Source organism: Agrilus planipennis, unplaced genomic scaffold, assembly GCF_000699045.2.
Source record: "Agrilus planipennis isolate EAB-ADULT unplaced genomic scaffold, Apla_2.0 scaffold159, whole genome shotgun sequence".
Classification (NCBI taxonomy): domain Eukaryota; kingdom Metazoa; phylum Arthropoda; class Insecta; order Coleoptera; family Buprestidae; genus Agrilus; species Agrilus planipennis.
Window position 1 is genome coordinate 62,411 of NW_020438919.1, and position 18,231 is coordinate 80,641.

At 36.4% G+C, this 18,231-nt stretch overlaps 1 protein-coding gene across 2 annotated transcripts in view; it reads right to left on the minus strand.

The window, feature by feature from the left end:
- Positions 1-18,231, minus strand: part of LOC108737389 (band 7 protein AGAP004871) — a 138,266-nt gene that overhangs the window by 33,059 nt on the left and 86,976 nt on the right. For both annotated transcript variants that reach the window (XM_018470210.2, XM_018470211.1), the window contains exons 5-6: positions 14,643-14,725; positions 3,309-3,568 (exon numbers count right to left, since the gene is read on the minus strand). In XM_018470210.2, the coding sequence (XP_018325712.1) occupies positions 3,309-3,568; positions 14,643-14,725 (343 nt within the window). The remainder of the gene's footprint in view (positions 1-3,308; positions 3,569-14,642; positions 14,726-18,231) is intronic.

Genomic DNA, 18,231 nt, shown 5'->3' on the forward strand with positions numbered 1-18,231 from the left:
TTAGAAAATACCACAAATGGCGCGGTAAACGCCATCTGTAGTACGATGCTACATTTTTGGGATTACGTATGTTCCAACAAGGTCCATTTAAATATATGGATATCTACTTGCTGAAACGAATCCCGGCGTAGCTAACCTCAACGTGATAGGCACGTTACCATAATCGAATAATTTTACTAATGAAACACTTTAAAATTTTTTACTCACCATAAACTATCTGGGGTTAATAAGGGAAAATTTGTTGCTGTTGTGACACCCTCATCAGAAATGCTTAGTGGTCCGAGCATTGGTGCGTGCAGCCAAAGGTCCCGAGTTCGATTCCCGGCGAGGGTGTGATAAAAACAACAAATTTTCGCTCATTAACCTATAGTTAATTTATAGTGGGTAAAAAATTGAAAATTAATTTTCAGATTAATATTTAATACTAATTTTTGACATTCAGTGAAATATAGACAAACATGCCATTTACACGGTAACTTTGATCAGAATTGTATTATTGTTAATGTGAAAAAGTATGAAGAAATATGCAAAATTATAGTTTTGGTAATTTATAGATACGGTTGCATATTTGTAACTACTTTTTAATTCTCAACGACTTTTCTTTCTAAAGATTATTATTTTTTTTTTCAAAAATAAAGGTACTTTACTGTTATACAAATTTCATATTTTGTGCCAAAACATGTATATGGCTTATAAATTATTAGGTCTGATGATGTCATTACGTTTTTTAGGCCATGAAGAACTTTTTATAAAGAGTAACTTTTTTTCGTAAGATTAATAATAAAGAAGTTTCCCGTATGTTGTCAACTTAAGTATACACACTGTATATTAGTAGGTACTATATATATGTGTGTGAGTCGTTTACAGTAGGAAGAACTTTTTAAATTGGATTATAGATTCCTGAATTTTACGAAACCGAGTCACACACACACATTGCCTTTCCAATTTCGTTGAATGTAACGTTACACTGGAGTCAACTCAATTTCTTATAAATTTAATGCTCGAAATACCTCTTCCAAATATATCTGCAATCTGTATAAGTAATAAAATTGGCAGTTCAGTGGCACGTGTCAATATACGTATAACTTCCTAAACAGTAAAAATTTAAAATCAATAACTTGCTTCTTTTACTGTTCTTTTATATCGTCTATAGAGAAGCTTAGAAACGAGGAGGTAATATTCTATAGCTTGGTAGGACACCTTCTCAGGCATGAAGGCCAACTCAGAGACATATTGGAAGCAGAAACAGGAGTTAAAAGGAGTAGAGGTAGACCTAGATTAGATTCATTCAAAACAAAGGTCGTCAGTCCTAAGACTGGTCGGATACGCACCTCCACTCTCTCCTATCCTGAGCTAATTTTCACATTTCCTTAAAACTAGAACAAGCCACATCCTTAAATATTTGCGAACAGTAATATAACCTAGGTATACCTCTTCTCCTTCTAACTCCTGTTTCTGCTTCTAGATTTAATTACTATTCGCAAATAATTAAGGGTGTGGGATGTTCCAGTTTTAGGGAAATGCGTAGATTAGATCAGGATAGGAAGGTGTGGAGGTACGTGTCCAACCAGTCCTAGGTCTGACGATCTTTTAATGATGATAATGAACAGAGGTGGCCAACTTTTCTGTATATAAGATCTATTTTTATCTTAAAGTGTGTCGCGATCGACTTGTTGTAATAGGCGTAGTCTAATGGGGAAAAAGGATTGTGAATGCATACCACTGTGTTTTAGTATAAGGAGCATTCCAGCGAGGAATAGGCAGATAAGTAAAATCGACGATCAACTAAAATTAGTCTCGCAACCGACCAACCCTGATGGTTACTTACCTACCTAAACACCAAAAATGGTGAATCTTGAAGCGTTTTAAGAAACAGAACAGAAAATGTTTAAATTCTTCAATGAGAATAACTATTTGTCGTTTTTAAACCGCAACAACTCTTTTCAGTACCTAAAAATATCAAGAAAACGACAAAATAGATTTCTTGTATTTTATGACAATTGCTTTCGAGTTCAGTTTAGTAAATCTTATATGAGTTTACCACTTTATCCTTTCTAAACAGAAAAGAAAAATGGCAAATAGCATTTCGAAAGTGAGATTTAAAATAATCTGTGAAAATAGAAGAAAAACAATTCTATCGAATAAAATAGTGAACTGCAACTCGCTACCCCATACATGCAATTTATTTTGACTCAAATACATCCGAGAATTTATCAAATGGAAAAAGGATGACGTCGCTTCAAGCACATTCAAAAGTACCGAGTGGGACAGATATTTCCACAATGCAATTAAAGATGAAATGTAACAGTTTCCAAACCTGCTTGTGTGCTTAGAGATCTCATAATATTATATTCTGGAACGAGCTGGATATTAAAATGTTTAATTAAAAGATCAAATTGTGCCACATGCCATAGAATCATTAATTAAATATCACCAATTTTGACCTATACGCAATGGTAGAAAACCATTGGAAAGAAAAACGAAATGTGTGTGTTCCAGCACAGTCCAGCCCAGAAAAACGAATGGCAACGGACAAGTGGAAAAACGAATCGCAGATTGTTAATGTACTTGTTCAATTTGAAAACATGCCCGTAAAACATCAAGTAAAATTTTTTTTGTGATTTGTTTATCCACTTGTCCGTTGCCATTCGTCTTTCAACTTGTTCGTCGAAGTTCCACTTCTACTATGTATCCCAGGACACATGTCGTTTTCACAGGTTTACTGCAAATTAAGATTTGGGTTTTACACAGACCGCAAATAGAGGCAATGATACCCAGCTATGTGGAGAGCAGAGGTAAGAAAACAACAGCTGAGCACAGTACACGCCACCGGGACTCTAGCGGATTCCCCGCTCTCCGTCCGCCGCTGTCGCCTCTCACCCCGCCATATATCGTCTACTCCCTCCACGCGGCCGTAACGCTTTTTCGTGATACCCCGTTATAAAAAAATTTCATTTCAAAAAGAGACGGGCCTAAATACCTACATTTCAGTTTATAGCTGGTTGTATACATTCTAATGGCATGTGATGATAACCGTTAAATTTTTGTTTGATATGTATATTTGTTAAGGGATTGGATTATCTCATGGCGAAAATGGTTTCAAGCGACATGCAAAACTCACAGAATTACCTTCCAATTTTGGAGGGGTTACGGCTAGTCATTAGTAGATATGGCGTCTAGTGCAAAGTTGAAAGTGTTAACTGCACATTTGAAATATATCTTTTTAATATAATCTCAGTATGGTTGGTGAAAACTTTACCATATTTGTATTAGGTATATAGAGCATGCATATAGGAATCTTGACTTACATTTCAACCCTTTCAACGTTGATTCCCCACGACTCGGTGGCCTCGTCTAATAGCGATTTCATATGTTTAGAAATGCTTTCACGTTCGCTGAGGATCTCATGTAATGGGCGTTGGCCCATTATGTTACGTAGGGTCGTTTGCGCCAACAGTCGAGTCGAGTGATGAGCATTTTCAACGTTCGCAATCGAAACCGTGGCATTCGAGACGCGATAATACACCACGGCGTCCACGGAGACCGTAACGCTGTCCTTTGTCAACACCTGAAACAACGAAAACACTCACTTAACAACAAAGCCTTTCCTGTGCGTGTCAGATATGCATTATCTTTTAAAAAGCACCACAATCATTTGTTAATGAAAGCAACACCTAACACAGCGCGTTTTATGAAATCGTACAAATGGCGCGGTAAACGCCATCTGGTTTGTTAAGGAAGGGAAAGTACGGCAAGATGGCATGGCGTTTGACCGGGTTAGGTTAGGTTAGTTTAGGTTAGGTAGTACAATGCTACATTTAGTGGAGTTCAATATGCTCAACAAGATTCATTTAAATAGATAGATATCTTCTTGCAGACAGCAGGCAGATTTGGTCTATGTTCTGTCAAAACTGTCTGCAATGAGCTGATGAGATCCAACAAAATCGAAATCGCGATCCGCGTCTGACAGTCTCGACAGAATACTGATCACTTCAAATTTCTTTCTGCAATACCTAACATACATTTAATTAAGTATTAGTTAAATTTCGTTTTTTCAGCGAAAACAATTTTCTTTAATCACTTATTTTGGTCCACATGCTTATTAATCAGTATCAATATATCAAAATATATAAATAAAATTAGACGTATCAGTGGATGTGTTGGTGTGGAACATGTGATGATTAAGAGTAGTCAACTTAGGGCAATTTCATATTTCGACCACTGTTCTACAATATGTTCGGAATCGCCTCTATTGTTCGATATTTTTTCAGTTTGATGGGTATGGTGGTTACGGGTCTATTAAGCGTCAGTTTACACCAAGAAAGTATGCTGTATGTTCTTAAATGTTTCTAGCGTTATCCTCAGTTAGAACGTTTTGGAATGTCCCTAAGGGTCTTCTTCGAAAATACACTCGAACATCTTGGATTATTCTCAAGTAGAATGTCCTAGACTAAGATCCGAAGAATCGAGGACGTACTAAAATATTCGAGTATCGAAACATCTGAGTAATAGAGCTGAGTTCTGATATCAGATTAAGGCCTTTTTATCGGTATATTTCGACCAAAGTGTCTCCTGTAATGACCGAGATTTATCTAGTCTGCCGTTTCCTTGGGTTTGTAAATTGACCAACAAACATACATTTAAAATGAGTGAGGGCATAAACCTAGCTAAACGGTTTTTCTATGTGGTAGTAGTCTTGAGTCTCAAGCAGAATGGTGTTTGTATGTCGGTAACCGTAGTAGTGTGGGAGATATGGCAGTTGAAAGTAGCCGACCTAGGGAGTTTTTATATTTCAGCTTTAGTGTTCTAAAGAATGTTTCGAATTTCCTATACAATTGTTCGAAACATTTGGGTGTTTCATACCCAACAGCCAGTAATGCTGGACTCCGGACTACGCCGAAAAGTAGGGCGGAAAGCCCACTTCAGTCTCTTTTCAGGAATCGTGGGAATGAGTGGGTGGTGGTTCGGGTGAAAAATGAAGACGGAAGAAAATGAGAATGAGAAATTATTTGTGGAATATTACTGCCCCAATATTTGCCTAAGTGATCCAAGGAAACCGCAGAAAAACTTGGACCAAGGCAGACGGACCCAGAATCGAACCGGCGTCCTCCCCTCTAGACCATGCCGGTCAGTAGTCTCTGACACTGTATTAGAGCGTTTTATATGTCAAACACCCGTTTGGAATGAGTGAAAATGTACCTACCAAAATGTATGCGAATATGAAGTAGAATGTTCTAGAGTAGAACCGGAAAATCGAGAATGTTCTGAAATGTTGTGCAGCATTATGTTTCGGTGTTTGAATGGTGAAGCTGAGTTCTAACAGTAAATTAGAGCATTTTGGTATATTTTGACAAAAGTGTCCTAAAAAATGCTTGAAATCTCTCCTATAATGTTTGAGCTTTGAGTCTGGTGTACGTTTGGATTTGCTTTGATTTAGGTCTAAAGGCCGTCGTTGCTGGATGTGGAGTTAGACCAGAACTAGGACAGCATTAGTTCACTTACTGGCCGCAAAAGCCTCTACCAATTTGTCATCAAACGTCGGTTTAGAATTTTCTAGAAAGTGCTTGGGAGTAGCAATTGTACTGATTGGATCATTATAAGGTCGCCAGTCCTAAGACTGGGTGGGCACTGGAGGTGTGTGCAATCTTTCCAATCCTGAGTTAATCTTCGCAAGTCCGTAAAACAAGAACAACCCATATCCTTAACTATTTGCGAACAGTAATCTAATCAAGGTCTACCTCTACCCCTCCTAACTTCCGTGTCTGCCTCTAATATGTCTCTGACTAGACCTTTATTCCTGAGAAGATGTCCTACCAACNGTTTTTTTTGACAGTCTCTCTCAGCGACACCAGACAGATTCGATGGGAGACGGAGACTCGAGTCTCGCTTTCAGAGACTCTGAGAGACTGAACATTTTTATCTCGGGGTAATATACCTACTGTCGCTTCAGTTTAATTTTGCTGGTTTTGGATTGTACAGTCAAAATTGTAAATCTTTTACTTTATTATTTATTCATCATCGTCAGTCCTAAGACTGATTGAACATGCACCTCCACTCTTTCTTGCGCATTTCCCTAAAACTAGATAAAACCAGCATCCTTAACTATTTGCAGTAACAGTAATCTAATCCAGGTCTATTCCTTTAAACTCCTGTTTCTGCCTATAATATGTCTCTGACTAGCCATTCATGCCTGAGAAGGTGTCCTACCAACCTATCTCGCCTATTTCTTATTGACTTCCATTGAGTACTCTGTTCTCCTATTCTTTCTAATACCTCTTCATTTCTAACCTTCTCTGTCGACGGTATTCTCATCATTCGCCTGTAACACATTTCGAACGCTTCTAACCTTTTCTTTTCCCCTGCGCCCACACGGTCCATGTTTCGTATCCACAAAGTCTATAAAAAGGTGGAAGTTTAAACGAGTTGACTTAGCGAAAAATCATTTCAGACCATTTTTGTAGATCGTTCAATTCCCTACAAGACTATGTATTGACTTTAACAAAATACAAAAATTCGTTGAAACGCAATAAAATTATTTATTTGTATTATTTAAATAGGAAACCAAAAATCACGATAAGACACCTCTTAACATTTAAATTAAGAGCTGCCTTTTTTACAAGCTAATTTTTTTGTCATTTTGAACAGTAACAGAAAGAAAGTTTTGCCCACCCTAATGCAGGTGTTTATTAATAATAATGTGAACTTAACCACAACAATAAAGATGTAACAGCATTGAAGGAAAAAATAAAGAGTAAATATCGAAACATTTTTAAAGTTTAAAATTTTATTGATTATAAGCCGCAGTATTTCTTCTCAGTTCCTAAAATATCAAGAAAACTGCGGGCGAGTTTTCAGACCTTATGACAAATGTTTTTAAGTTCAGTTCAGTAAATCATGTGAGAGTTTATTCTTTTAACCTTTCTAAACATAAACGAAAAATAGCATGTGAAGTTTCAGAGGTAAAGTTTAGAATGACATGTGAAAACAGAAAAACAATCTTATTAAGTGGAAGCGAATCAAATTGCGAATAACTGTCTACCATCCATGCAATTTACTGTAACCCCTACACATCCGACAATTGAATAAGTGGAAAAAGAATGAAGTTACTCCAAGCTGATCTAAACATAGCATAATAGATACAATATTCAACGTATCTCTCAGCCATATTACTATACATATATGTTAGTTATTACTATTAGCAAATCCAATGGAATTAAGTTTTCATCAAAATTAAAAAATAAGATTAAAAAGTGATAGATATATAACGTCGTAGAATCTGTAAAAACCATCCAATCCAATATGATAAATAGTAGTGATGCACCTGATAGTAATCTTGCTGGGCAGAACCCAAAAAAAAAAAACGTTTGGGTGTTTCATTCCCACCAGCCACTAATGCTGATGGACGGGCAGTCTCTCCGGACTACGCCAGAAGGTAGGACAGAAGGCCCTCTTCATCCTCCTTGCAGGAATCGTAGGAATTGTTGGGTGGTAGTTCGAGTGAGAAAGATGAGACGGGCGAAATGAAGCCAGAAGAGAATGAAAGATTATCTGTGGAATATTACTGTCTCAGCATTTGCCTAAGTGATCCAAGGAAACCACAGAATAATTTGAACCAAGGCAGACGAACCCGCCGCCTCCCGAAAGATAAGCAATGGAATAAACCAGAGGTCGGCAACCTTTTCAGTCGGAACTTACAACATTAACTTGTACTTCAATAAAAAACAATTGAGCAAACAAATTAAATGGGAGCGATGGGTTTGCAAGGTTATTCAAACAGAAAATTTAAATCCTATTAAATATCTACTACTCTCACCAACGTTACAAATCTCATTACATCGAAACGGTTTATAATGTTTATAAACACTAAAAGTCAGCAAGGTGACAAAATCATACTATTAATAGGTTATCATTAATCAAAACCTCATAATTGTAACAGTTCAGTCATACCGATGTATTTTTCTACAACAACTACATCGAAATAACAAATAATTTAGTACAGTACTTAATAAATAATACAAAATTCCGGTAAAGAAATGGCGGATCCGGTCCATCTTTAATAAATATTTAATTGCAGTAGGAAGCATTTGATTCATTTTTATGATTCCTACTGCATATTTCTATGCCCCCATATGGTGCACGATTTAATGCAATTGCTACTCGTAGAATGAATGAATGACATTTAGCAACAAATGGTCCCTATTTTTAAACAAATGAATGGAATATACAATGTATAGTCAATACAAAAGCCCAATACAGGAATCAAACTTCTCAAGTTCAATTTGTCACGAATCGATAACAAAAGAACAAGAGCACTCAAGAGAAAATATATTACGTAAAATTAACCCTAGAACATATAAATTACTTCATTGTTTTGACAATTTTAACGAAGAAACCTGAATTGTAGGTGAATAACCACCATCAACGTGCAACAAGGTGTTTGTTATTTATCGCTTGCATATTTGTACTATGATTTAAATGGTTCAGTCTAAAATTTGATGATGTAGTAACAGGATTGAAGAAATAAAAGGTTTCGTTTTCCTATAATGTATCATTTTTCAATAAAAGCTATATTATCCCGTAGGAAAAATTACCATTGAAGTTCAAATGGAAAAATAATTGTTTCCATTTACAATATAATTCGTGGTCACATATACTATTAGCTTTTTTCGATACAGTTTTTGCTTGCCCAGGTGCAAGAGTAGTGATATTGCTAATTAGGTGGTGGAAAATCAATAATCTAGTTTTACCTATGCGTGCATGTTGGGNATCAGTATCAATATATCAAAATATATAAATAAAATTAGACGTATCAGTGGATGTGTTGGTGTGGAACATGTGATGATTAAGAGTAGTCAACTTAGGGCAATTTCATATTTCGACCACTGTTCTACAATATGTTCGGAATCGCCTCTATTGTTCGATATTTTTTCAGTTTGATGGGTATGGTGGTTACGGGTCTATTAAGCGTCAGTTTACACCAAGAAAGTATGCTGTATGTTCTTAAATGTTTCTAGCGTTATCCTCAGTTAGAACGTTTTGGAATGTCCCTAAGGGTCTTCTTCGAAAATACACTCGAACATCTTGGATTATTCTCAAGTAGAATGTCCTAGACTAAGATCCGAAGAATCGAGGACGTACTAAAATATTCGAGTATCGAAACATCTGAGTAATAGAGCTGAGTTCTGATATCAGATTAAGGCCTTTTTATCGGTATATTTCGACCAAAGTGTCTCCTGTAATGACCGAGATTTATCTAGTCTGCCGTTTCCTTGGGTTTGTAAATTGACCAACAAACATACATTTAAAATGAGTGAGGGCATAAACCTAGCTAAACGGTTTTTCTATGTGGTAGTAGTCTTGAGTCTCAAGCAGAATGGTGTTTGTATGTCGGTAACCGTAGTAGTGTGGGAGATATGGCAGTTGAAAGTAGCCGACCTAGGGAGTTTTTATATTTCAGCTTTAGTGTTCTAAAGAATGTTTCGAATTTCCTATACAATTGTTCGAAACATTTGGGTGTTTCATACCCAACAGCCAGTAATGCTGGACTCCGGACTACGCCGAAAAGTAGGGCGGAAAGCCCACTTCAGTCTCTTTTCAGGAATCGTGGGAATGAGTGGGTGGTGGTTCGGGTGAAAAATGAAGACGGAAGAAAATGAGAATGAGAAATTATTTGTGGAATATTACTGCCCCAATATTTGCCTAAGTGATCCAAGGAAACCGCAGAAAAACTTGGACCAAGGCAGACGGACCCAGAATCGAACCGGCGTCCTCCCCTCTAGACCATGCCGGTCAGTAGTCTCTGACACTGTATTAGAGCGTTTTATATGTCAAACACCCGTTTGGAATGAGTGAAAATGTACCTACCAAAATGTATGCGAATATGAAGTAGAATGTTCTAGAGTAGAACCGGAAAATCGAGAATGTTCTGAAATGTTGTGCAGCATTATGTTTCGGTGTTTGAATGGTGAAGCTGAGTTCTAACAGTAAATTAGAGCATTTTGGTATATTTTGACAAAAGTGTCCTAAAAAATGCTTGAAATCTCTCCTATAATGTTTGAGCTTTGAGTCTGGTGTACGTTTGGATTTGCTTTGATTTAGGTCTAAAGGCCGTCGTTGCTGGATGTGGAGTTAGACCAGAACTAGGACAGCATTAGTTCACTTACTGGCCGCAAAAGCCTCTACCAATTTGTCATCAAACGTCGGTTTAGAATTTTCTAGAAAGTGCTTGGGAGTAGCAATTGTACTGATTGGATCATTATAAGGTCGCCAGTCCTAAGACTGGGTGGGCACTGGAGGTGTGTGCAATCTTTCCAATCCTGAGTTAATCTTCGCAAGTCCGTAAAACAAGAACAACCCATATCCTTAACTATTTGCGAACAGTAATCTAATCAAGGTCTACCTCTACCCCTCCTAACTTCCGTGTCTGCCTCTAATATGTCTCTGACTAGACCTTTATTCCTGAGAAGATGTCCTACCAACCTATCTCGCCTATTTCTTATTGACTTCCATAGAGTCCTCTGTTCTCCTATTCCTTCTAATACCTCTTCATTTCTAACCTTCTCTATCCACGGTATATTCCTAATTAATTAATTCAACTAAGTAGAGATCCAAATTACCAATCTAAATTGATTATTGCAGATACCTGTTTCGCCCACTTCATAATGCGGGAATTATCAACGCCAGCCTTTATGTACATAAGTGCCATTTAACCACTTATTTTCTCACACTTTGTATCGATCGTTTTGAGAAACTTGCTACTAAAACATGACGTAAGTTCCTCTATATGTCCTACAGGAACTGAAGTTATTCGTTGTAAAACGGTCGCTACCGCAGTTTAGGTCATTAATCATCAAGCCCTATAGTGTTAAATGTGTAGTTAATGTCTTGTCTCTCTCCTACAGTAAAAAAATTTGAGTGACGTCAAGATCCATACAGTTACGTAGGTACCTACTCTTGTACGTGACAGTAATTTTCCACGATTGATTGTTGTTAAATTCTTACTTCGGGAAAGCACCTACTATGAATTTGTGAATCGTTAATTTTAGATCGAATTTATTTCCTCATTGCTTTCCTACAGTCAACGTAAAGAAAGTTATGTTTATTAACGGAAAAGGAAAATGGACTATCGTCGTATTTAAAGTTCTACACCAACAGCTAGATTAGGTACATATATAGAGTTTTTTTAAGAATTAACAGATTTCTCAAGAGTAAATAATTATCAGAAACAGAATGACAACGCTTTAGTGTGTAACAAAACGAACAACAATCAGGAATAATATGCAACTGGCGCAACGAACAAAGTGTAATTTGACAATTGGGATATGACATAAAACGATACGGCTCCTGGTGGCAGAAATTTTAACTGCCCAAGCATTGCATTGTAATAAACAGCTATTGTGTACTGTTATTTTGCAAATTGTGGTTATTAATATTTTATATAATATGGAACTAGCCAAATTTCTATTTCGTGCAAAATCAAAGTGCAGAACCGTTTGTGCTGTAAAAGGTTGTAAAAGTCGATTAGATAAGGTCTTAGATATTATATTTCATAGCTTTCCTACGGTGCAACGGGTCGTAACTATCACAAATGTGTTTGGTAATCTTGAGAAAATCGATCAAATTAAAGCTTGGAAAAGAGCTTTAAAAATTAAAAATGTCAGTTCATGTACAAGAGTTTGCTCACTTTATTTTAAAAAAGATGACTACATTTTTCCGGGTAAGTAATAATCGAAAATGTTGTATTTCTATACTTAACCTCACTTTATAACTCCAATGTGATGCTAAAATTTATGCGTTAATTTTTAAAGATGTTGCAGTAAAACGCAGAAAACTGAAAAGGAATGCTGTCCCGTCTAATAACTTACCTAATGTCAAAANAAGTAATAATCGAAAATGTTGTATTTCTATACTTAACCTCACTTTATAACTCCAATGTGATGCTAAAATTTATGCGTTAATTTTTAAAGATGTTGCAGTAAAACGCAGAAAACTGAAAAGGAATGCTGTCCCGTCTAATAACTTACCTAATGTCAAAATAGAAACTGGAAAAATTAATCGACGTAAAAAAATTGAAGAATTAATGGAGAAGCAGGAAAAAGATTTAGTATCAGAAGAATTAGATCATAACTCATCAAATGGTGAAAATTTATGGAATGCTCAAGCAGAAGTAGTACCTCTAACGCCATCAATGCGAGATGTTGAAGTGCAAATATCAAGCGGTATCACCTGTTTTATCAACATTTTTTCCACATTTTATTATGTGGCCAGCTTTCAAAAATTTTTCGGTTTCCACAACACTTCTTGAGCTTGCATTTGCATTAGCCCAATCAAAAATTGTTTTTAAATTCATCATTAGAAAAATTAAAAATCACAATATGCAATGCTTTCTATAATACTGATGCAATGTATGGACAGCCATCTTCATTAGGCCGCGCCCACATGTCACATACCAATTGATTGGATTCCATTCCTTACTATCCTGAGCCCATCTTCGCATTTGCTAAAGGCTAGAGTATCTCACATTCCTATATAATTATAATAATTAAATAACTTTTTCGGAATTGCCTAATTAACTGTTTTCAAGCAAAAAAATACTCATTTCGTTACTACTACTACTACTACTACTAGTTTCGTTGAGTAGTTTCGGTAACCCTATATTTATTTGATGGTTGTTTACTTTTCGTTGCCGATCAACTGAAACCCCATTGGATTATTTCACAGGTGAGCTCAGTATAAGGATTTTAAACGGATTTCCGCTTTATCGTACAATAATTTAATACCTAATCAATGTGTTCGTTCTTTGGCTGGAAGCGATATAACCTTTGACAGAAAAAAAATCCAACATTATCCCTCTCTCAACGTTCAATTTCCGAATTGGGAAACAACAAATGATTTTATCTTTCTGTTCGGCTTGTTCCTATAAAGCAACCGTTAGCGTTCCACAAATTACGAGGGTGGATTGATAAGTTTCCGGCCTGACCAAGAAAAACAAGGTTTTTAAAAATTTTTTTTTTTTATTTCTCAACATAATCTCCTCCAAGGCTGATACATTTCTCATAGCGGTGTTCCAGTCTATTAATGCCATCTCTATAGACTGATTCGTCAAGCTCCTCAAAATAACCATTTACAGCTTCGATTACTTCTTCATTGTCCGCAAATCTCTTACCGCCAAGCCATTTTTTGAGATTAGGGAACAGAAAATAGTCACTCGGGGCTAGGTCTGGAGAGTAAGGAGGGTGCGGCATCAATTCAAACTTTAGATCGTTGATTTTAGCCGTCGCAACGATTGACGTGTGCGCTGGTGCGTTATCGTGATGAAACAAGATTTTTTTCTTCGCCAGATGAGGTCGTTTAATTTTCACCTCGTGGCTCAAACGTTGCAATAAGTCTGCGTAGTATTGACCAGTGATAGTATTACCCTTTGCAAGGTAATCAATGTATATAATACCTCTTGCATCCCAAAAAACAGTAGCCATAACCTTGTTCGCCGAAAAAATTGTTTTTGCCTTCTTTGGAGTTGGTTCCCCTGGTCCAATCCACTGTTTAGACTGTTCTTTGGTTTCAGGAGTGTAGTGGTGGACCCACGTTTCGTCAACGGTTACGAATCGACGCAAAAATTCGCTTGGATTACGCTTATACAATGACAAATTTGCGGTAGAAATGTTTTTTCGAATCAATTTTTGGTCGACTGTTAGCAAACGCGGCACCCATCTTGCACAGAGCTTTTCCATATGCAAATGTTGGTGCAAAATATGTTGCACACGTTCATATGACATCTTACAGGTCTCAGCTATCTCACGCACTTTCAATCTGCGGTCTCCCAGCACTATTTGATGAATTTTTTCGATCATATCTGGAGTTGTGACCTCAACGGGGCGTCCTGAGCGAGGCCCATCAGAGGTGCTCACACGACCCTTTTTAAACTCGGAAACCCACTGCTTAACGGTTGAATATGACGGGGAGGATGTCCCCAGTGTTGAGTCCATCTCTTTTTTAATTTCCTTCGGCGTTAACCCCTTCAAATAAAAGTATTTGATGACAGCACGATTTTCCTGCTTTTCCATTTTTACGAAAACCACAGAGGCGTCTTGTTCAGCGTGCTGTCAAACCTACACTAGCAAGGAGATCGGGCTGAAACTATAGCTACAAGCTATCCAAGGATGGTACTATAGAATGTCACCTCAAGGTAGGCCTAGTGGCGTCATCTCTTGGTTAGGCCGGAAACTTATCAATCCACCCTCGTACTGTAACCCTTAGGCAAGGGTAATTTGTTTAAAAACGCATTTCGATACTATTCCACTCGATGCAGTCAATTTTGCAAAATTATTCGATAGCCAAACGCAAATTTTTTTCTCCATTTATTCGTAAATTTAGAATTCGTACGTAACTAACATTTACGGTATTTTAAACAAACCAGTTAAGAAAATACCAAAACTAATATATATAAATTCGACCCTACGATAACACCTACCCTGATACCTAGTTAAAAAAGCTGTTAATTTGCGTTAATTATTTAAAAACAACATGTGATGCCAATGCAAAAAAAGCAGTGTACAAAACACAGACAGACAACATGCAACACATATAAAATTAAAGTCTTTACTGAAGTAGACTTTAATTGTATTATTTGACACACAACTAACCTCTTGAGGGGGAATATCATAAGTTCTTGTACGTAGGTCAACTCTAGCATATGCATCGATACAAGGTAGTATAAAGAAAATTCCTGTAAGAAAAGAAAAGGCTGTAAAAATAATTCCAAAAGCTTTTACCAAATTATAAGCACTACATCAAATTTCAAGTAGCGATTTTAAAAATCAATCCAAAAATGTATTTTTTTCTTTAATATAGTATATAATGTTCAAATTATTCCTATATAAAAATTGGTATACATAGATGGGATACAGTATTTCATATATTTTAAATTATGTTTTAAAAAAGAAAATGTTTCAAATAAAGATTTTTACACATTTTTCATACAACTCTATGCAAAGTAATTCACTGAATTTNCAATACAAAAATGTATTTTTTTCTTTAATATAGTATATAATGTTCAAATTATTCCTATATAAAAATTGGTATACATAGATGGGATACAGTATTTCATATATTTTAAATTATGTTTTAAAAAAGAAAATGTTTCAAATAAAGATTTTTACACATTTTTCATACAACTCTATGCAAAGTAATTCACTGAATTTGAATATAATAATCAAATCACAATATTCTGTAAAATAAGTCAACGTTGAATGTCATAGTAGCGGCAGTTTTGAAAATACAAAATGTGACATATATAAGTAGCCAAATATTCTTTACCTGAAGCATTTATTTTCCGATTTTTTAAAACGATAGAATTTTGGGTTTCTTATGTAAAGAATAAACATTTAAACGTAGGTACTAAGAAAACTGTAAAGCAAAAGATTGCAATCAGTAAGCAATTACAAACACTAGCTATTTTGACTTGCATAAAATTCTTCCAATTTATTAGGTATTTTATAATAGAGATCTATTTTGGAACATTAACCATCTAATTGAAATGAAACAATTAAAGTTTATAAGTATGAGAAAGTATTATCACTCTTGTGCAAAGCCGGAATATAAGGTGGAAAGATTTATTTAGTCTTCAGTTTAAACTGGAAGAACGGTGGTTGAAGGAAGGCAAATGAGACTGACGAAATAACAGGTCAATTGAAAAGTCCCCGGCCTAAAATAGTAAAACACATTTTTTTTGCAAAATTCGTTTTTTTTATTCAACATAATTCCCTTCAAGGGTGATACACTGATTATAGCGATCCTCCAACTTTTCGATACCATTTTTGTAGTACGATTTGTCCTTTGCTTCAAAATAGGCCTCAGTTTCGGCGATCACCTCTTCATTCGACGAAAATTTTTTCCCAACGAGCATTCTTTTGAGATCTGAGAACAGGAAGTAGTCGCTGGGGGCCAGATCTGGAGAATACGGTGGATGCGGAAGCAATTCGAAGCCCAATTCATGAATTTTTGCCATCGTTTTCACTGACTTGTGAGACGGTGCATTGTCTTGGTGAAGCAGGACTTTCTTTTTCTGCAAATGCGGTCGTTTCTCGGCGATTTCGTCCTTCAAACGGTCCAATAACGCTATGTAATAGTCGCTGTTGATGGTCCTTCCTTTTTCAAGGTAGTCAATGAAAATTATTCCACGCGCATCCCAAAATACAGACGCCATAACCTTGCCAGCCGACTGTTGCGTTTTTGCACGCTTTGGAGCGGGTTCATCGTGTGCAGTCCACTCCGATGACTGTCGATTGGACTTCGGAGTGAAATGATGGAGCCATGTTTCATCCATTGTCACATATCGACGCAAAAACTCGGGTTTATTACGCGTGATCATCTTCAAACACTGCTCTGAATCATCAACTCGTCGTTGTTTTTGGTCAAAAGTGAGCTCGCGCGGCACCCACTTTGCACAGAGCTTTCTCATACCCAAATATTCGTGAATGATGTGATGTATACGTTCCGTTGATATCTGTAGAGTGTCTGCTATTTCATTCAATTTCAATTTACGGTCATTCAAAATCATTTTGTGGATTTTTTTAATGTTTTCGTCCGTAACAGCCTCTTTTGGGCGTCCACTGCGTTCACCGTCTTCGGTGCTCATTTCACCACGTCTAAACTTAGCATACCAATCCTTGATGGTTGATTTTCCTGGGGCAGTGTCCGGAAATTCGTTATCAAGCCAAGTTTTTGCTTCAACTGTATTTTTTCCCTTCAAAAAGCAATATTTTATCAACACGCGAAATTCCTTTTTATCCATTTTTTTCACAATAACAAAAGTTGCTTCACTAAAAATGCTATAATTCACAAACTAATGATCCGACAGCCGTCAAATTTATAGACGCGTCTTTTGAAGGATCGGACTAACTGAAAATCATATGGATTTAGTTCTGGTGCCGCTATCTATGTGTCAGGCCGGGGACTTTTCAATTGACCTATTACTTTACACACAGAAAAGAAATAAAATATTATCTAGGGAATATACCTAACTGCTCGCGAACGGTTAATTTAGAAATTCGAAAAAGATTGTTAAAGATGTATGTTTGCGCTGTACGGGTGTGAAACATGGAAGATGGGCTAGGCGGAAAAGAAAAGGTTAGAATAGAGAAGGTTAGAAATGAAGAGGTATTAGAAAGAATAGGAAAACAGAGGACTCTATGGAAGTCAATTAGACATAGGCGGGATAGGTTGATTGGACAGCTTTTCAGGCATGAAGGTCTAATCAAAGACATACTAGAGGCAGAAACATGAGTTAGGAGGGGTAGAAGTAGAATTAGACTAGATTACTGTTCACAGTGGGATGTTATAGTTTTAGGGAATTGCGAAGATTAGCTCAGGATAGAAAAGAGTGGAGGTGCGTGTCCAACCAGTCTTAGGACTGACGACTTTATGATGATGATACCTAACTGCTCCAGCATTTGCCTAAATAGCCCAAGATAACCATAGAAAACATGGCCCAGCACATCCGAAATTGAAGTGATGTCTTTTTGAATGCCACGTTATGATTTAGACTATATTATACGTTAAAATTTGTTTTTAACAGTTTACTATAACATTAAACCTTAATCTTCTATTGTAAATTAACATTTGCTTGAATAACTTTGATTTAACTTTATCACTGTAACACCAAAACAGTATTTGCGCTAGGTTTTAAACCCTTCGAAATTTAATTGGTAGTTTCGTGGCATATCCTTCTTCAAAGTTTAATTTTAATTTATTAATTTAACCGAATGAGATATTATCAAGGAGCACAGAGTGCAGAGAAAATCCGAAGTAAAATTAAAAATAAGGACAAAATAAACACGGAGTTGATGCAACCCAAACACAGCGCTTTATGGCTTTTCCAATTAATCAGAGGACATAAGTCTAGTTGACCTTAAATCTAACGAAGTAAAAGGGATCAAAAGGTAATGAAAGGCCTGTATTTTCTATACGAGTGGAGCTGTTTGAGGAATTCAAAAGAGCGCTGAGAATAATAGAGTTTTTGTTCCGCACGAACACACAGAATACCACCATATTCTTTATCCGTCGTTTGCAGATAAAAGACCCAGGAAATAAGGATTAAATAAATAGTGGTGTAAATCATTCTTGTGTGAAAGTCAATATAACGTTGCGGCATTTCTTGTTGTCCAAACAGAATATTATCTTCATATAAGGTGTATGTTTGGTGCGTGGCGTTGTAAGGGTGCGAAACACGAA